Source organism: Sprattus sprattus, assembly GCF_963457725.1.
Source record: "Sprattus sprattus genome assembly, chromosome: 3".
In the NCBI taxonomy this organism is placed as follows: Eukaryota; Metazoa; Chordata; class Actinopteri; order Clupeiformes; family Clupeidae; genus Sprattus; species Sprattus sprattus.
The window spans coordinates 8,700,106-8,720,525 of NC_137922.1; the positions used below are offsets into that span (position 1 = coordinate 8,700,106).

General features: G+C 41.0%; 1 protein-coding gene across 1 annotated transcript; it reads right to left on the minus strand.

Annotated features, from left to right (window-relative positions):
- Nucleotides 1-6,092: 6,092 nt before the first annotated feature.
- On the minus strand, nucleotides 6,093-7,808 carry LOC308361949 (uncharacterized protein; the record flags this gene model as incomplete). The annotated part of the gene is made up of 6 exons (XM_080834435.1): nucleotides 6,093-6,522; nucleotides 6,706-6,792; nucleotides 7,069-7,143; nucleotides 7,299-7,421; nucleotides 7,552-7,623; nucleotides 7,749-7,808. 6 exons carry the CDS (start codon nucleotides 7,806-7,808, stop codon nucleotides 6,382-6,384), a joined length of 558 nt encoding a protein of 185 aa, XP_080690561.1. The 3' UTR covers nucleotides 6,093-6,381.
- Nucleotides 7,809-20,420: the final 12,612 nt, after the last annotated feature.

Below are 20,420 nucleotides of genomic sequence, written 5' to 3' on the forward strand. Positions count from 1 at the left end.
TAAAAAGTGGGGAATTGTCGGCTTTGCACCCTCCAGAACCTATAAACCGAACAGCCCATTGATCTCCATAGGCCCAACTATAATACAGCTGCTGCATTAAAGTTATTGGGCTGAGAAAACTACAAATTGTCTCTGCTAATATGGGGCATAGATGTTTTCAGCAGAACCTCTCCTAACATATTATGAAATAAAAAGTGGGGAATTGTCGGCTTTGCACCCTCCAGAACCTATAAACCGAACAGCCTTTTGACCTCCATAGGCCCAACTATAATACACCTGCTGCATTAAAGTTGTTGGGCTGAGAAAACTACAAATTGTCTCCACTAATATGGGGCATAGATCTTTTCAGCAGAACCTCTTCTAACATATTATGAAATAAAAAGTGGGCAATTGTCGGCTTTGCACCCTCCAGAACCTATAAACCGAACAGCCTATTGACCTCCATAGGCCCAACTATATTACACCTGCTGCATTAAAGTTGTTGGGCTGAGAAAACTACAAATTGTCTCCGCTAATATGGGGCATAGATCTTTTCAGCAGAATCTCTGCTAACATATACTGAAATAAAAAGTGGGGAATTGTCGGCTTTGCACCCTCCAGAACCTATAAACCGAACAGTCTATTGACCTCCATAGGCCAAACTATAATACAGCTGCTGCATTAAAGTTATTGGGCTGAGAAAACTACAAATTGTCTCTGCTAATATGGGGCATAGATGTTTTCAGCAGAACCTCTCCTAACATATTATGAAATAAAAAGTGGGGAATTGTCGGCTTTGCACCCTCCAGAACCTATAAACCGAACAGCCTTTTGACCTCCATAGGCCCAACTATAATACACCTGCTGCATTAAAGTTGTTGGGCTGAGAAAACTACAAATTGTCTCCACTAATATGGGGCATAGATCTTTTCAGCAGAACCTCTTCTAACATATTATGAAATAAAAAGTGGGCAATTGTCGGCTTTGCACCCTCCAGAACCTATAAACCGAACAGCCTATTGACCTCCATAGGCCCAACTATATTACACCTGCTGCATTAAAGTTGTTGGGCTGAGAAAACTACAAATTGTCTCCGCTAATATGGGGCATAGATCTTTTCAGCAGAATCTCTACTAACATATTCTGAAATAAAAAGTGGGGAATTGTCGGCTTTGCACCCTCCAGAACCTATAAACCGAACAGCCCATTGATCTCCATAGGCCAAACTATAATACAGCTGCTGCATTAAAGTTGTTGGGCTGAGAAAACTACAAATTGTCTCCGCTAATATGGGGCATAGATGTTTTCAGCAGAACCTCTCCTAACATATTATGAAATAAAAAGTGGGGAATTGTCGGCTTTGCACCCTCCAGAATCTATAAACCGAACAGCCTTTTGACCTCTATAGGCCCAACTATAATACACCTGCTGCATTAAAGTTATTGGGCTGAGAAAACTACAAATTGTCCAACCTGTCAGAGCAGTAAGTGTTTCAGTCAAAGCAGTTGACTGAGTTATTTGGCTTGCTCTATCCAAATCTGCTTTTGATCTGTGGTACGACGCACAAGAAGAAAGTAATAACTTTACCTGAGAGATTACAGCTAAGGTGGAATTTGATTTGTCAGTTACACAATTTAGTGGTGTATGCCCATGTTTCTCAAAAATGTACACCACTCCATTGTTTTCTAAAAGTTTATGACCTGCATTTCTAGTTATGTGCGTATCATTTGCCTTCGTACAACTATTACCATTAAACAACATAGCCCAATAATGGCCATGCTCAATCGAGCCCCGATGGCAGATTACTGACTTTCTCTTATATTCAACGGACCTACTATCACTAACTTTTACAATTAAGCTTTCCCCACATGAAATAGAATTTCTCAAGACTTTCTTCACCTGAGCCCTCTGGAGAGCTACAACTAAGATGTCTGGTGTTGTCTCAGGCATGACACCTGTGTTTCTGCACACACTGCAAAGCTTGAAATTCGATTCGCCACTTAATCTAATTTTTTCTTGGTGACTGGTCCTAGCTGCCTTGAGATCATTCACAAGTTCCCCCTGTGTAGTTCTGGGGTTATTCTGCACCTTTCGAATGATCACTGATACCGCACGAGGGGATATCTTGCATGACCAGTTGAGATCAGGTGTACCTTGTTAGACCTAATGAGGACTAATCTGTGTGCTTCTTGGGCACATAACTGGTCATTGTGAGCCGAAATTCTTGCTGTTTGCTAGGGGGTTCAAATACTTATTTTTTGCATCAAATACAAATAAAGTCATAAATGTTATAAAATGCAGTTTTCTGATTTTTGTTTGTTGATATTCTGTTTCTCACTGTTAAAATACATCTACCAATACAATTCTAGATCACACATTGCAAGTGGCCAAACTTGTGAAATCGGTAGGGGTTCAAATACTTATTTTCCCCACTGTTAATGCCACTTTTGCCTCATGGTTTTTATGTAGATTAAATATACAAAAATCTCAGGCATGGCAAACTACCTAACAGAGTCAAAAAAAAAAAAGCCATTGGGTTGGAAGTGTTAATGACCCTAAGTTAATGACCCTAAGTAAAGTTAATGAGCCTAAGAATAGCAGATTGCAGATTGATTCACACTTGTTAAAAGAGAGTTAATGTGTTGAGTTTGTGACATGTTGTGTGTGAAATGGTGAGAAATAATTAGTCTGTATGAAGGTGAGGAATGTTGTTGAATTACAAGTTAAAGGCACCCAGTGCAACTTTCGAGGCTTAAAAATAAACATTCAATTTCTAGTCTTTTTTACACGTAGTAAGTTTCAATAACTCTATCAGTTCTCACCACACAACGACGTCTCATCTTTGCTCCTTGAATGTCGATATGTAATGGTATGGAGTTATTGAAACTTACTACGTGTAAAAAAGACTAGAAATTGAATGTTTATTTTTCATTGAATGTTTACATAAAGTTGCACTGGGTGCCTTTAATGTCTGAAGGATCATCATTAATGGTAGGCCCCATAGGTTTCAGCACCATGGATAGGGTCGATCACGGGAACACGGCACGGGAACACACCTAGGTTAATAAGATACGATTTCAGTCAAAATAATTAGATAGATAGATAGATACAGTCAAAATAATTCAGCAAATAGGCTAATACTGATATACAGTTTGCTCTGAGGTCGGAAATTCATGTGGCCTTTTCGGATTTCTTGAACACCTGATTATGTAGGCTACGCCTGGCCCATATCCAGTAGCCTAGCCTATAACAGCGACGAAAATAAGACAGTGTGGACACGTTCATTCTGTGATTTATAGCCTATGTATGTGTATGGACATATGTGGACGTGTAGGGCCGAAAATATGACTCTGATGATATGTTCTGTTGTTTGTGTATGGACGTTCGCGAATAGAAAATATGACTCGGTGTGCACACGTTTGTTCTGTTGTTTGTGTATGGACGTTCGCGAATATCAATGCCATCAATGCCAGCAATAATAAAACAAAACAGTCATAAAACAGTCCGCAACATAAGATACAACACAAACATTAAACAGTCCGTTAGTACGCTGAACAGAATGCCAGCAATAATAAAACAAAACAGTCATAAAACAGTCCGCAACATAAGATACAACACAAACATTAAACAGTCCGTTAGTACGCTGAACAGTCCACAACATAAGATACAAAACAGTCATACGTTGGACTACTAATTTGATACCCATTCACCCGTTTTTCGCTGGAAATATCCCGTAACCCGGAAGTACGCAATTCTTATTTGGGCGTCTTTGGGCCAACTTCACACTGCTCTTCTAGCTGCCCATGACATGTTGGATTATTGTCATTTCACTGCCGTTATTCATTAAAGCAAGTGAACAAATGGAATGCTGTTCTTATCTATAATCTAGCAGATTTCGCACGGTGTTATAAAGGCTGCTTCTATACATGCTATTTAAGCAGGCCTTGCGCACCACAACAAAACGGACAAAATTCACTGTCCCGAGAATCTTTCCTTCCCCGTATTTTTATCGACCAGCAGGTGTCACTAGAGTCCTATTGAAGCTTCGGTGAACGAACCTTTTTTTCAACACGCAGGCTGTGAGCTTCATTTCACCATCATCGACATCAATAGTGCTACTGTGCAGTTTTGGTTCAGTCTGATTAGCTCACTGCTGATCAGAACTTCGCTAGGGACGACAATTCACGGCCACGTCTGCGTTGGCTTCCTCCCACCAAACAGAGACCCACTTAATAGGTTGGCACAAACAGACTGAGAGGCTACAGGAGAAACGTATTCAGACGAACCTTACAACGAGCAGCAGCACCCACAACGCTGCCTCACACAAACACACAGAGCTACCAGCATGGAAGAGTTACCTGGCTAAGGACCCCAGGTTTCTGTACATTTGCCCGTCTCAATCACTGCCTATTCCCAGCCCCTAATAGTGGGGGAGAGAAACCTCAAAACAGACAGAGTGCCCTCAAGCAATGAGTTCCACAGGCTACACTTAGATACATTGTAATGCATTCAATCACCACTTCTTCCGAAACTCATGGATACCTTTCTATGTCAACCTTCACCACCAGCCAAACTATTTTTTGCCGACATTTTGATAATGATAGATGGAAAGATGCTGTATTTTGACAGACAAATGAAATGATATACTTAAATAAGGCAGATTACTCTCTATATATATTTTTTAAATTCGTCTTTGTTTGGTTGGTTTGCACAGGGGCGGTTTTAGGCACGGGTCGGCACTTTTTCATGACACGTGGGGGGCGGCAAGAGCACTTAAAAATACAAAACATCTGGGACGCAAAGCTTTTCTGTTATCTATCTTATCCCTGTGTGGGGAATTGGCAAATTGGCTCCCCCTGCAGCTGCAGGCGCCCCTGCTCACTAAGAAGGTGCCGCGCAGATCCTGGGTGAGAAAAGGGAAAGAGAGGGGGCGCGGTGGACAGTTCACCTCTGGGTCTCACAAATGGATCGGACAAGGGGGGAACGGCGGATCCACTGTATAAAGCAAAACTATAATGCAATTAGTGTGCTAAAGTGAGTCACACATCAAATTTCTTCCAAATAACGCACATTCATAACATTATAATAACAGGCCTATAATTCCTGCACGTTTTTGTTTTTCTGAATTGTGTGAAATGGCTAATACAAATAGTTAATACAAAACGATTATGTGGTCACCAAGGGCAAGGTGAATTGGTGGAAGGAGACCACTGACTGCATCAACTTATCCATATGGTGAAGGTAGTAGTGAGCAGAGTGTAGATAGATAGTAGATAGATACTTTATTTATCCAGAGGGAAATGTAATTCCTGGGACATCCACCCTTGCTCCTCTTCCTCTTCCAGGCAGTTGCCATTGGTTGTTTCCCTGGCCAGGTGCTTCCATGTTCATAACTTGTACTGAACTTGGTCAAGCTCTATATATTTGATGGAAGCATTTATACTCCTGGATAGAACCTGTCAGCTAATTAAACTTACTGTGTGATCGGTGATCAGATCCCCCTTAAATAGTAAAGTTCTAGTTGCACCTGAAAAGTAAGCCAATGATCCAAGAGATCCATATTACAGTAGGCTATATACCATGATGTTTTTCATGGTATTATGTGCCTGAAGGATTTTGACAATGGAGTGAACTATTGTGCAGGTGATGACGTACACAAGGAAAATACGGCAACATGTTTTGCAGAGAACTACGACTTGACTGAGAAGCAACAGTTTTGACCAGCAAGATATATTCAATTGGTAATTGGGCTAACTGAAGGCAACTGAACCTAACCATTTCAAAGTTGTGCTAAATCATTTGAAATATGTGCTTATGTAATTGCAATTTCATTAAAGGAATGAGAAATTCTAATCTGTTGTGAACAAGTGCCCAATGGTTCGGAGGTTTGCACGTGTTGTTTTGAGAATGTAATTTCTGTTTCGTGAAATTACCCAAAGCAATGGAAAAAAACTGTAATGAGAAAACGCATAAAAAACGGGGGAGCTGTGGTTCAAGGGGCAGCATCCCTGTACCATGATTGGGTCTGAAAGAGAGAGGGAGACTTGTTCAATTAAATCACACACATGCTAATACTTATTCATATGTATTTCTTTAATATGTGCCATCATGTGTGTGTATGCGAGAGAGAGTATGTGTGCATGATGACAGAGAGAAACAGACATTTTTCAGATACATATACATTGTTACTTAATTCTTAGTCGTGTGCATTTCTTTAATATGTGCCCTTAATGTGTGTGTGTTTGTTTTGTGAGAGAGAGAGACTGAGTGCATGACAGAGAGAGCGGTAGAGATTTTCAGATACATCACAGACATTTTGACTTAATCGTTAGTCATATTTCTTTAATGTGTCATTAGCTGTGTGGTAATTTGGTAGAATCCTGCGTGTCAAGCTCTCCGTCACTATGTCCAGCTCTCTGCCGACTTGCTGCTCATTGGGCACATCTGAGAGTATGCTGGGGGTCTACCCTCAACATCTGACATGGCAGGCTGCCGGATGTGGAACTGGTGCATGATCATGGCTGCCAGGATAATCCCGATGATCTGAAAAGGATTTCCAAAAGAAGTTATATCCATGAAACGAAATTGCAAATTGTTCATGTTCATTGTTGTAGTCTTTGTACTGATGTACTGTTGAAGCAGGTAGCTTCACCTCTCACCATGCTCTCTTTAAGAATATTTAATAGTTTGAATGTGGTGCTGTGACAATAATATAGTTTTTATTACCCATAAGGCAGCAAGGCTAAAGCTGACAGCCAATCCAGCATCGAGACTCCAAGCATTATTTGGCCCGTTTGCCCTAAACTGGCTCAACTGTCATTCAAAGATAATAAAACAAAAATGATAATTTAAACATAAAAATGCACATGGTTTAAAGATGAATCTGGTCAAATGAAATGAAACAAGTTAGGAAGCTAAATACTTCAGATGAATATTCTTTTCATATTGCACTATTTCTTGGTACGTAATAAGTTCGCTTTAAAAATGCTACATAGTGCAGGACATCATAGAATGTGTGTTATTTGTAGCATTTGGTTGGAAAAACACTGCAGGCTATTGAATACATTTTGAGTAGCAAAACACACTTACCAGTATTTTTGCTTTGGCAAACTGTGCACCCTGCATTAGCACTATGGTCAGACCAATCACATTTGCTGTAATAAACTAAAAAGGGATACATATCAAGGATTGACCTACAGATTTTGCATTATTATTTCACATCTTCAATGGAGAATACAAATTTGTAGCTTAAAATCCATTTGTTGGGATGATGATGATAATGCTAAATCAATATGCAAATGTGAATGTATTATCCTCACTGAGATCAGGGGCCACTTCTTCTCTTTTCTGGCACCATGGATACCAAGGCTAGCCACCACCAAGACACCTGAACCCAATAGCCAGATTGGTGCTTCTATCAGTCCACGCCCCGCATCTTGTCCCTAAAAAGTGTTGAAGGATGTGTTATTCAGCACCTCAAACGTCTGGATATAATGAATATGCATAGAGTAATGTGTGGTTAAGACATTTGTGAAAAACTGAGAAAGAGTATGATAGGATGTGTATATTTACCTGGCCATGAAACTGATTTGTTATGTAAGTGCCCAGAATAATAGCTAGCGTAAAAATCACACCAGCTAAAATCTACAGGAAACGAGAAGATTTAGGCAAGATTTTAGATTGCAATGCATCGGTACAACAATGCCATTTTCAGTGTATACACTTCATTTTAAGGGCATGCAGGTAGTTTAGAGAACAATGAAACTTACTATGTGTATGATGTTTATTCCAATGAAGAGGACCTTCAGACATCTGTTAACCACAGCCATTATGGTACTCTCTGTCTGAAAGAAAAGCAGACGCAGACTTTTAGACACTGGACTGGCCACACCTTCTCCGAGAATGGGCTGTCCTTTCAGAGAAATCGAAAGGCTCCTCCTGTGATGGAAACCATATGTGCCCCACAATTTGCCCTCCAATGTTATATATAGTTATTGTTAAAGTTTTAACAAGGTGGTTTTGCCCAAAGTGACATATAAAACATTTGATAACAAAAATTGAATAACAATAGCAATGAGAAAATTAGGCAATAAATATTTCTATCACTTGCTCTCATTCCTTGCAATGACACTTCTTTACTGAAGCAAAGTAGTACTTAAAGAGTATGACAATGCATGGAAAACTCTTGCATTTATGTTTCAGATATGTTTATTGAGAAACATGTCCTTTAACAGTGAAATTGACAATTATATTTTTCCTTTTCAAAAAACAATTATTTTACAAACAAAAATTAACTGACAGAGAAGACAAAACCTACATTACAAAAAAATGTAAATATGCGCCACAGCCATCCTCCCTCCCTTACCCATTACCCACCTCTCCCTCTCATTTTACTTGGGTCTCAATTGGATTCTTTTTCAAGATGAGTGACCAAAGGTTGCAAACATTTCTGAAAGTCCCTATGCTTGTCCATCAGAATTAATCTAATTCTCACGAAATAGAGTAACTGTCAAGTCAGTCAGCCAGCGCTTAAAGGAGGGTACCTCTTTCTTTTTCCAGAGAAGATCAGTTTTTTGCAGTTATAAAACCATATGCCAGAAGATACTGTTGTGCTACATTAGCTCCGTCGTTAGCTCTTCAGATATTCCTGAAATTATTAAAATAGGGTCTGGCTTTATCTGAACCTTCAAGATCACAGAGAAAAATGTAAATATTTTGCACCAATAATCTTGAAGTTTGGGGTGACGAGCGTAACTATGTGATAAAGTAGCCCCCATGGACTCAAAATCCTATTTGGCACTGATCAGGGGCGGACTGGGGGGAAAAAGTGGCCCGGGAGTTACTGTCAGACCGGCCCACTCAATACACGGTGCGCGGCCCACTAAGTACACAGCGCGCTGCCCACTCAGTACACACCGCATTGCCCACTCAATGGATCGCACGTATCGGTCAGTGGCCTACTGGGAAAAATACCCATAGACTTAACCATATTTTGGTTGATTACAAAGAAATTACATCATATATGCTTGTTTTTTAATAACATTTGGATCCACCAATTTGCCTGGATGGACACATGGAATTAAATGATACTGGCTATTGTAACACTCCAAGGTAGGTATAGTTTGCAAGATGAATAGTATCAGATCAGATCAGATGGTTATCAGATCAGATGGTTATACGTATAACTACAAAGCCTATTGGTTAGTACACTCAAAGCGTATTAGATAAATATACTTGAAATTAGTGCTGTCAAACTATTACAATATTTAATCGCAATTTTTTGTCCATTATAAATGTCCCTTCATTTATTTTGTATCCATTTATCCATGTTTTATTCCAGAATCATCTATCTAGATAACATAAGTGTTGTGAAACGCAAGCTTTACTTGGCCAATTCAACACCTTTAGATAACATATTAACAATCTATATAACATATTAACATTGTTTATAATGTAAGTGTTGGTGTAACACAGTGATTTTAGCATAACAAACTAGCTGGTTAACTTATTTGACACAAGTTACAGTATTAGAAATGATAAGATTGCCCTATTTACAACTACCACCATGGATAGCTTGCTCATCGATTGTAAGCAAGTGACTACGGCTAACATGTTAAAATAGATAATCTCGATGTTGACAACAGCTTGCTTATTTTACCAGATCATAACCGTCTCAATTTAAGACATACCGTTAGCTAGGCTTGCTGTAGGGAACGTTACCTCATCTGTGAATAGCAAGCTAACATTTGTCAAGGTCAACGCCACATCTTACCTTATCACTGTCACCAGTCAGTGGTTTTCCAAATAAAATGTAGGCTAGAGTTGACATTTAATAACACCTAAAAACTAAATCAGACTGACGGAAGAGATTGACAGAGGCAGCAGCAAGCTGTGCCTCATCCGTGTTAAGGGCTAGGGCTGACTGCACACGTCAATACGGTTGCGTGTCCTGGCTGGGCTTGTAAGAATCCCAGAATCCTCTAGGCCTACCTCAATCGGCACAGCTGAGAACACTTCGGCTGTGTAAGAACCAATTTTCAGGTGTTCATTAATAACATAGAGATATCAAAGTCCGTAAAACACATTTAAGAAGTAACGTAAAAAAAATAAATAAAAAAAATCGAAAAATAGTCACCATAGGTGTGAAGACAGATTGTAAGTAGGAGTATAAGATTCAGTCAGTGCTTCCTTGTTTATGGTTGTCTTAGAGAGAACTAGATTAATGTTGTCTTCAGAAGCTATGAAATATATTATACTGATATGCGCTGCGAGTGGGCCTGATGGCGGTGGGCCGGTCGATGATTATGATGGGCTGGTGTATTGGGCCATCAGCCCACCGGGGATATCCCCGGTATTCCCGATGGCCAGTCCGCCCAAAAGCTTGCAAACATGCTCACTGGTGTCGGGCAATAAAGTTGGCATTGTTGTGCTGTGAAAGCTTCTCTTACATTTTTGCAGGGTGTTCCAGTAGCACTCCTACAGGCTGAGGAGTAGAGATAAATAGTGCTTTTTTAAAGGAAGACACAGGACAATGTGCTGCTTTCGTCAGGTTGGCAGCTGCAATGTTGTTACCGCGTGGTTATTTTCAAAGACAAATCAAAAACCTGCTTAAAGCAGCAATACGGAGTTCTGTTCCTAAACTAGTAAGATAACTACCTAAACGGCATGCAAGAACCTTGCAAACACCATCAGCAGCTCAGCTGACACTGATAGAGCCTTGCCAACACAATAACCGGTGTCTTTTGGCAGTATTGCTGGCAATGTCATGCGTGTGAAAGCTTTTCTTCCATTTTTGCAAGGTGTTCCAGCCCGTTACACAGAACTACACAGGGCATATCTTGAAAGGCTAGTCACAAGTGTTTAATCTTTGTATCAAATATAACATTCCCACAATTCAGAACAGGCATCACTAATGCCTTATTACTGTCAAAGTAAACATGTTATTCAATGGCATTATTGTGGGCGAGATTAATGCGATAAAATATTTTAAACGCAACTTTGTTAACGTCCGGTGTTCGTTGACCCCTGGCCAGAAACCCTGCGTGCCTGCATTCAGTTAGATGGGAGAGACAGAGTCGGTAGTGGAAGATGGAGAGAGCTGAGAATTTGTTGCCCGGAAAGTTTCTGTTTAAGAACCAAAATGAATGAGTGAATTTCAAAATGTGAGATGAATTAGTATTTTTTTTAATCTATTCACAGCCCTATTACAGATCATTAATATTATATAACACGTTTAATACCAAATACATTTAACTTTTATCCCAGTTCAAACCCTGTACCTCTATAGTCCATCTTCGCACATACAATTACAAGAAGTACTTTGACAATAGTCAAACTATAAAGATATCTCTCTTCAATCCTACTATGCTCAATGCATTAATAGAGATATACCACGCTTTTCTCCGTGCTAGTGTCGTGCCAGACTACTCACTGACACAGGTTTAATCCCCTCTGAGACACACAACACCAAGCTGGGTATATTTCATTGGTTTTATTATAAGGGTCAACAGCAACACGCTAGCTCAACAACATGGACAGACAGTACCTCCACAAAGCAATACAATGGGTCACACTCAACCCACATGAACCCACCCCCTGGCTTACATAAGAGTGGACAGGTTAAGACAACCAGCCAACACTACACATCAAGGAGCAGCCCACATAATGCAGCTGGAAATGTTCCACAATTACAATCAAAACTCATAGAAAAATAAGGGCACAAAAAGGAAGCAACACAAATGAAACAACACTTATTCACCACTCAGAAGAAAATGAATTACATCAATCCACTACAAGACTGCTCACACCAGTGTACAGGGGAAATCAGCAACCAAATGATAACCAATGCCAAACACACGATATTGATAGAATATTAACTGAGCCAATCTTTTAGTAAACTTTAAACAATAGAACCACGAGGTGAATCAAATGTATCAAATGTCTTGCTGTTTATTCCGCACGTGTTCCTGCAGGGAGTCAATTCCAAACCATGTAGACAGGGTAAAGACTGAATATCATCGTACAGTGTTACTTTTTATAAGGTCAGATATGGGAGGTCACAGGTCAATGGGGGTGTGTACTGTTTAGATACTGGTCAATCATGGGATACCTTGGGGTGATAGGTCAAGGTTGGCAAATGGGGATGTAAGTGGGAGGGGAGGTGAGGTGACCACCCCCCCCCCCCCCCCCCCCACGGAATGTTCCGGAACACGCTTACACAAAGGCCTGGTATGTGTATTACCTAGGCCATGAGTAGAAAGGGGATGTCTAGGGAGGTTCCGTTTAGCATAAGCAATGGGTGAGGGTGAGGGACAGACTGTGAATACACATGGCACGCACACACACAAGAGCATACATATATGCAATGGTAATTATATGACTATATCAATTTCCATCAGTCCCCTATTTGAATATGTAAATATTCACATTAAAAAACAATAACCTACTCAGCCATCTCAGGTGGATGGGACTTCTCTCCGCCATGCTCACACTTATGCAATGTTTCTACGCTGGGGAGTTGACCCAGAGGCAATAGCCTGTACAGTAACTGGCTTGGAGGGGACAGTGGTGACTAATACAGAGACATTCCATTGTCTTGTAGACGGCTAAGATAACTGTGATTGCCAGGAAGATACCTACCAGGCCTGACACCGCTGCCCACACTCCCTTGGACGTCTCCAAGGTTATGTGGGACGGGCATCAATATAACCTGAGGGCATATTCCGGCAGATCCAACAGTTAGTATTATTTAAGCTCTCTACATAGTCAACCACAATCCCAACAGCCAAGTTTTCATGGTAGCTACGAGCATAGGCAGGGAGGAGTGCCAAAAGTAACGTACTAAGGGGTGAGAGGTGTCAAGTAACGAAGTACAAATACTTCGTTACTGTACTTAAGTAGAATTTTTAGGTATCTTTACTTTACTCGAGTACTTCATTTTCTGACAACTTTTTACTTCTACTCCTTACATTTTAACACAATTATCTGTACTTTCTATACATTTAAAAAACAGGCTCGTTACTCTTGGTTTCGGTTTTGTTTCAAAAGTTTCAAATGTGCGCCATCCAATAGAGATCAGTGGCGCTGTCAAGCTAAAAAGGCACCGGATGCCAAAAAGAGCCCGGGTGACGTAATGTTGACTTTCGAACGCCTCTTGAGTGACAGTTTCTATGCCAACGTTAGCATTACGTAACCCGGTCACCACGTAGGCCGGGAGCTTATTAGCTTTAAGTCTCAGAGTCGTTCGAAAGCCATCAGCTACTTTTTAGTCGCTTAATATTGTGCCTTAACGGACACTACGCACCCGGACACTTTTTAGCTATCAGTCAGAGAGTCTCAAGAGTTGTTCGAAAGCCATCAGGTACTTTTAACACGCTTAATATTGGCTGCCGGTCTTTTGTAAGTAAGCACACATGTGCAGGTTTCGCGCGCTAGCATCTATATTGCTAATAGCAATTCCTCCTTTTGTGCGACAATATTAAGCGACTAAAACGTAGCTGATGGCTTTCAAACTACTCTTGAGACTCTCTGACTGATAGCCAAAAAGTGTCGGGGTACATAGTATCCGTTTAGGCACAATATTAAGCGAATAAAAAGTTTTAGCTACACCTGCCTGCTGGTAACCTGTAAGTTAGCAATGTCCGCTAGCATGTCAAAGCTAGCAAGCCCCCGTTGTTCTTTAGTAAAATGTTGTGCAAACAATGCCCTGTTTTGTTCAAATTTAATTGTGGGTGCCGTCAGATATGTCTTAAAACACAACACATTAAGGACTTTCTTAATTTAAGCACAACAACAGATGAATAGCTTCAAGCTAACAAGATAGCTCGTTACACTAGCACGAGCTAGCTAATGAAATGTGCTTACTTTGATACTATAACCAACTAGCGAATCAACCACTTTCCTACCAAAGTCAAACATCAAGCACATGGTTGTTTTGGTTGGTTTATTGTAGGTCAAATACAAGCAAGCTGGTCTCAGGTAGCAAAGTACAATGCAAGATGCTCTGAAGTAAATCGCGTTAGGGTGACGTATTGGCGTTGGCATAGCAACTGTCACTCAAGAGTCGTTCGAAAGTCAACATTACATCACCCGGGCTCTTTTAGGCATCCGGTGCCTTTTTAGCTTGACAGCGCCATCCAGATATACTGATTTCAAGCGTAATTGGAAGAAGCCTAGAACCCCATAACACTCATTGGTTAGGCTGCTATCCATCTCCTTTACGCATGACGCAAAACAAGACAACAGAGGTAAACAAATGATACAACGCGCGGTAATGACAGTGTCAGAAAGAGATGGCAACTCCAGCGAGATGTCTGCAGGGTCTGAAGACGAAAGACAGTAGTGTCGATGGAGAACAGTAAAACTTTCCACATACCTGGCCCTACCTCAAAGAATTGTTTGAAATCGTCGGGAACTAAAAGGACCCAAGAATCACGTACTTTTGCCATTCAAAACATGTAGAGGTAAGCTCTGTATTATTATTTTAATAATGGTCGATTTACAATGCTTGCGACAGCTTGGCTAGCAGAGGAACATGCCAACATGCCTTGGTTTGCATGCAAGCAGTTGCCTGAAGGATCAAAACGTTACAGGTTAACCTAGTTAGCTCTCTGTGATGTTTGAAAAATAAGCCGAAGGCTATTTCACTACCTCGATCTTAAATGCACTACACAGTAGCAGTGGCGATTTAAGCCTGACATTTCTGGTGGGACAATTTTGTATGAGGTCATGTCACCTCACAAAAATAGTCTACATTCTTCATTGTAGTCTGAATTAAAACTTCCAAAATACTCGAAAACTAGCGATAGCTAACTAGTAGTAACATTGGTCTGTCTGATATGAGCTGATGTTTCTCTTGGTCACATGGTACAGTTCTCGCGGTTTATGCAATATTCGAGTCGAGTTGCGAGGCAGATTTAGTGGGGCACATCTGATAGTGCCCCAACTCCCAATGTTACCTTTGGCGTGTGTGGTTCACGCTCATTAATGTTTTCATGGCAACAGTCTTAAGCTTGCGGCGTAGCCCACAGAGCAGAGAAGGACAGCGGAGAGCACGATTTCACAGAGCAAGCACACAGACAGAAACACACACGAATCAAATTACTCCAACACAGGACTATTAAAGGGATAGTTCGGTTTTTAAGACATGAATCTGTATACCTTCCCCGTCACCAGTGTCATGCAATCATGCATCACTTACCCCCGACAGAGTCCTGTGAGCAGAGTTCTCGTCCAGTTTTGGTCAAACCGAAAGTAGTCCGGCAGGTTTCTAGACCCAGCAAAATAAAACGATTCTCTTCCCAAAACATTATGTGTTCAACAGAGTGATATATTTGCATCCCAAAAACATGGTAGTGGAAAAAGTCACACCTCATTATCACTTGGCCCTATTTTCAGTACCCGCGATACTGCAAACTCACACCTAGAGTCTACCTGTTTGATTCGCGAAAGTTGATTCGCGAAAGTTTGATTCACCAAAGTTGCCTGAGAGAAATGTCCGTCACATGAAAACGATGAAAACTGAGACAACATTTGATAAAATTGACATAAAGCATCGTTTTCCTGTGACGGGCGTTTCTCTCAGGCAACTTTGGTGAATCAAACTTTCGCGAATCGAGAATCAAACAGAATCAAACAGGTAGACTCTAGCTGTGAGTTTGCAGTATCGAGCGTACTGAAAATAGGGCCAAGTGATAACGAGGTGTGACTTTTTCCACTACCATGTTTTTGGGATGCAAATATATCACTCTTTTGAACACATAATGTTTTGGGAAGAGAAACGTTTTATTTTGCTGGGTCTAGAAACCTGCCAGACTTCTTTCGGTTTGACCAAAACTGGACGAGAACTCTGCTCACAGGACGCTGTCGGGGGTAAGTGATGCATGATTGCATGACACTGGTGACGGGGAAGGTATACAGGTTCATGTCTTAAAAACCGAACTATCCCTTTAAGCTTGTGAGTCAAGCTTATTCTCACACACATTCACGCTATGCATATTAAATACAATACGATACAAAATATAAGGGAACAAGGAGAAAGGTTTACAGTGCACTAAAAATACCCATATACCTGCCCCTTTTAATTTTTAAAGCTGAACTATATCTATATTCTTTCACTTTTAATTGAAAAGCTATAAAACACTAAATATACAGTACCTATATTAACTAACCCTCAGCACAGATGTTGGTTTGTTATTGAATTGAAGGTGTTCCATTAAATAAATATGACATTTTAAGCTTTTTATTTGTTATTTTAAATGGGTTAACTCCTGTCGAGCTTGCATTTCTGGTAGAATATGCGAAGACTATGAACTTAGTTGCAAAGGCCCTTGATGAGACAAATGTGCAAATGGGGTGGAGGTCTTCTTGAATTTTGAGAAAAACATGCTCTTCTAGTTTGCTGTCTTTGACAGCATTATTATATTTTAGTATGACATTTTTGACCATGTCTTGGGCTCCATGTAGCACTCATCAGCTATTAAATTAAGCTTCTATTTCTAGCAGTCGTGGCAATTATATTAAGTCCAACTAGTTTCGCTTTCAATGTTTTTTTAATTTATTATTAAGGTTACTTTTTACTTTTATACTTTAAGTACATTTTAGAGCCTGTACTTTTTTACTTTTACTTGAGTAAAGAGGTTAAGTCGATAATTCAACTTTTACCAGAGTATTTTTAAACTCCAGTATCAATACTTCTACTTGAGTAACGAATGTGTTTACTTTTGACACCACATGGTATCCCACGGCCGACCAGACCGAATATTTAAAAATAAAGGAAATTAAATGGATGTTGAGAATGTTTCAGACACCCTGCATTAAATGGCAAATAATTCCGTCTATTTTGAGGGGTTGGTCACAAACAACAGGATGTTAGCCCTTCTCTCACAGGCAGAAGCGAAACCTCATTTAGAGGACAAATTCTTCTGCAGCTTTGCGATGCAACAACTCTTATTGTAAGCTGTGAGTGATAGTTGCACATCCACCAACCCAACTCACCAAATTAATTCCTTTCCCTGCACAGACTACTATATTGACATATATGAGCCTTAACATTCAAGGGCAATTCAGTTCATTGAGTGGTAGTGCCGGCAACGTCCAGCTTGGAGAAGGGGTTGAAGGAAGTCCGTGGTTGATGGTAGGACCTCTTGTAACCGCGCCTTGGGTGTGACTGAGACAGTTGGGGGGGGGGGGGGGGGGAATGATGATGGGGATGGGGTCGTAGCAGCCGCCTGGGTGCGACTGTGGCGGTCAGGAGGTGATGGTAGGATCCCTCCTGGTCTGCGATGCGCTCTCTGGACCCAGATGATGGAGATGGGGTCGTGTAGCAGCTTGGGTGTCTCCACGTCTGGACAGTATCTGAGGAGACAGGAAACAGGTGACAGTATGCATAGCAGAGGCGGTTGGCAGAGCAGAGCACTGATTGACACAGGCAGATTCATTGATAATACAGTACATTTCACAATAGACACAGACAACCCATGGGACATGAACATAAAGACGAGCATGGCCATACCAGACCTACTTACACATCAGGTATGACCGTCATAAGTAGTAAGTTAGTACAACATGCAACATTTAGCCGGCGAGTAGTCAAGCAACCTCTTGGTTTGGGAAAGATGGTACCATTTAGATGTTGATATGCAGGTGTCCACTAACACTGATGTGGGAGTGGACACACACTACTGGGACAGGTCCCTTAAACTTAGCATGGAGAGCCTAAAGCACGCTGATGTTCTGGACAATTATCTTATTACCAATGTAAGCATTATATTAAAATTCCAGATCAAATTGAGTTTTATCATCTGTTCTATGCTGGAAGGAAAATGCTTCAAAGTGGTCAATTTGGAGGGTTACAGACAATGATTTATTTGTCTAACATCGTCTGATTTGTACATTTATTTTAAAACCAGTAACATAGGGCTGTTAGTGTTGGAGCTAATTCAGCGATGCCTTTATTGATTGCTGCTTTTGCTTGTATTTGCTTGATCGTTCCCCTCTTGTGAAGGCAATGCCACGACAGTCGTGATTTTGCTGGCGAGACTAATCGGTGTCTGTGTAGTCGTCAAGTAGGCTATCCCCTCTTTTTCCAAACAGGTCTATAAGAAAGGGCTGTGTGGAAAACATAATTGTCATTCAAATGTGTTGTCGGCATCTGTTGAGCTATCCCCTATTAGATTGCATTCAACCATTTCCACCTTAAAAAAATATTTTGCGATGGCGCTGTAGTCGGGAATATATTATGCTTGTAGTTAGATAAGCCTAGAACAGAACGCAAACCTGAAACAGTCATGGGTATAGGCAATTTACAAATAACTTAAATTCGTTTTGGCAAGGGGGGGCTCGACCGTGGCTACCAATACGTGACAAAGTAATTTCAGATAACCCAATCGGAAGGTTGCGGAGAATCAGTTTTGACTCCCGCAGTTATCAATGCAGTTAAAAGTTGAATTAGGAGTTGCCACATCATGAGCTTTGTCTGGGGATCCTATCGATAAATCATCACAATATTGCAGAATACACAAAGGTGGACATGAATTAACAATACCTGATTTCAGCGACAATTTGCTGAATCTAGGGATGGATTCAGGATGGAATGCAAATAATGATAAAGCCATTAGATATATCTTAAGCTGAAAACGAAATACGGGGGGGGGGGGGGAGACCTATACTCGTTAAGCAGAGGCCACTAATCGTTATGCTGACTGAGGTTTAACGTTCATATCAGCAAAAAATTTGCGCATTTGTTTCATAAGCTTATCATCTCTGTTGAAATTCGGTCTACGGTGTTGGTGACGCTTGGGGCCGGGTCTAAAATGAATCTTAGTGGGACATCTGTCAGCCCAATGTCCATCCTTTCTGCATACAAAGCACTGTCCTTGTTTAGGAGGGTTCACTTGTGATGTGTTACCTGCGGGAGTATACATGGGAGAAGGGGCTGTTAAATTTGCATATAGGGATTGGGGGAGTTCTCTGTAGCACAATCAACAGCGGCTATGCGTGTGGCCGACACATTATGAGAGTGCATTCTCTCAGCTAAGCTGACATCAATTCGCTGGCCCCATTTTATAAAGTCAGGCCAAGTGTTGAGTGGGGGCAGGGTGTTAAAATATCGGCCCTTCAGTTCAGATTTAAGACCTGAAATTGCAGTGAGTATCATTACATCTGAATGAAATATAACCCAGTCTCCCGTCACCTCACAGTAGCGCCTATAGCGATCTTTGAAACGTTTAACATAATCAAAGAATGGTTCTTCCTCAGCTTGCCTGACCGCACATGAATCAACAGCGCTGGCAAAGCCATTTCGAGACAATTCTTGTTCACTATATTTAAAACAATGGTGGTAGTTTGCATTAGGCTGTGAGTAAGTGTCCACTGGCGGTTCGTGTCCCTGAAGTTGAACTGGAGCCATAGGGGCGATCAAAATCTGCGGGCCAGGAACAACAGGAGAGCATAGGAGAGCAGAAACATTACGGGAGTTAGTTGCATGAGCGGGAGGGGGCGTAACCTCTGGTTTAACTGTAGCAACAGTCGCATGTTTGTCCTGCTCTGCATCGATAGAAAGGTTAAGGCCCATTAAAATACCATTTTGCTTATCAATCAACAGAGCACACAAATAAATTCTATATTTCGCCTTTTTCTTTTCACATTTTAAATCGGACCACCACTCCAGACTCTGTCCAATAGCCCACTCGCTACTCCATCCATCTCTTTTCACTTTATCGCATCTCCTCTTTTGTGTGTCGAGAACAAATCGCGCTAAAGAGACACTAGCGGGTGTAGGTTTTAAAGTAGCCATATTAATTCAGACCAAGAGATTGCTATGACAAGACAACAGAGGGAAAACACAATACACAGCACGCTTGAAACAGAACGCCAAGAGATTTGATTCGTTATGGTTCTAGTAATAAACAATATAAATCAATTAGCCTAAAGTGAACAGGACTTTTTATTTTATGTGCAGAGGTTTCTTTTGTTTGATGTGAGATCTCCCTACTTCATCCGAACAGGTTCTTCAAGGTTCTCCCAGTTGGAGAGGCTTGACGATGGAGGACGTCTCTGTATGTACAGCGTTACAAACAGAGCCCACCGCTACTCTCGGACTCACTGTTGTCCAGACATGTGGCCACAAGTGCTACAAATCCGACGCCCGCGTCTGAGACTTTGTTTAAATATGCATTGGGACTAAACCTGAATACGACGCCTTCCACTGTGCGCTGCAGTGTCGGGTAAAAAAAAAACTACTTTACTAAATGTGTGGAAAAGCAAGCGCTTTCCACAACTTTATCTCACTCACTCCAAACAAAAAAAACTATTTTGCACATAGAATGAAGCGTAAATCGCTTACTTACCTGCCCCGTTCACAGTATTTGATGCGTCGGCTCCTATTCTTTTGCTGTTTCAGATAGATGTATATCTACCGGCATCGAAGGACCATTATGATA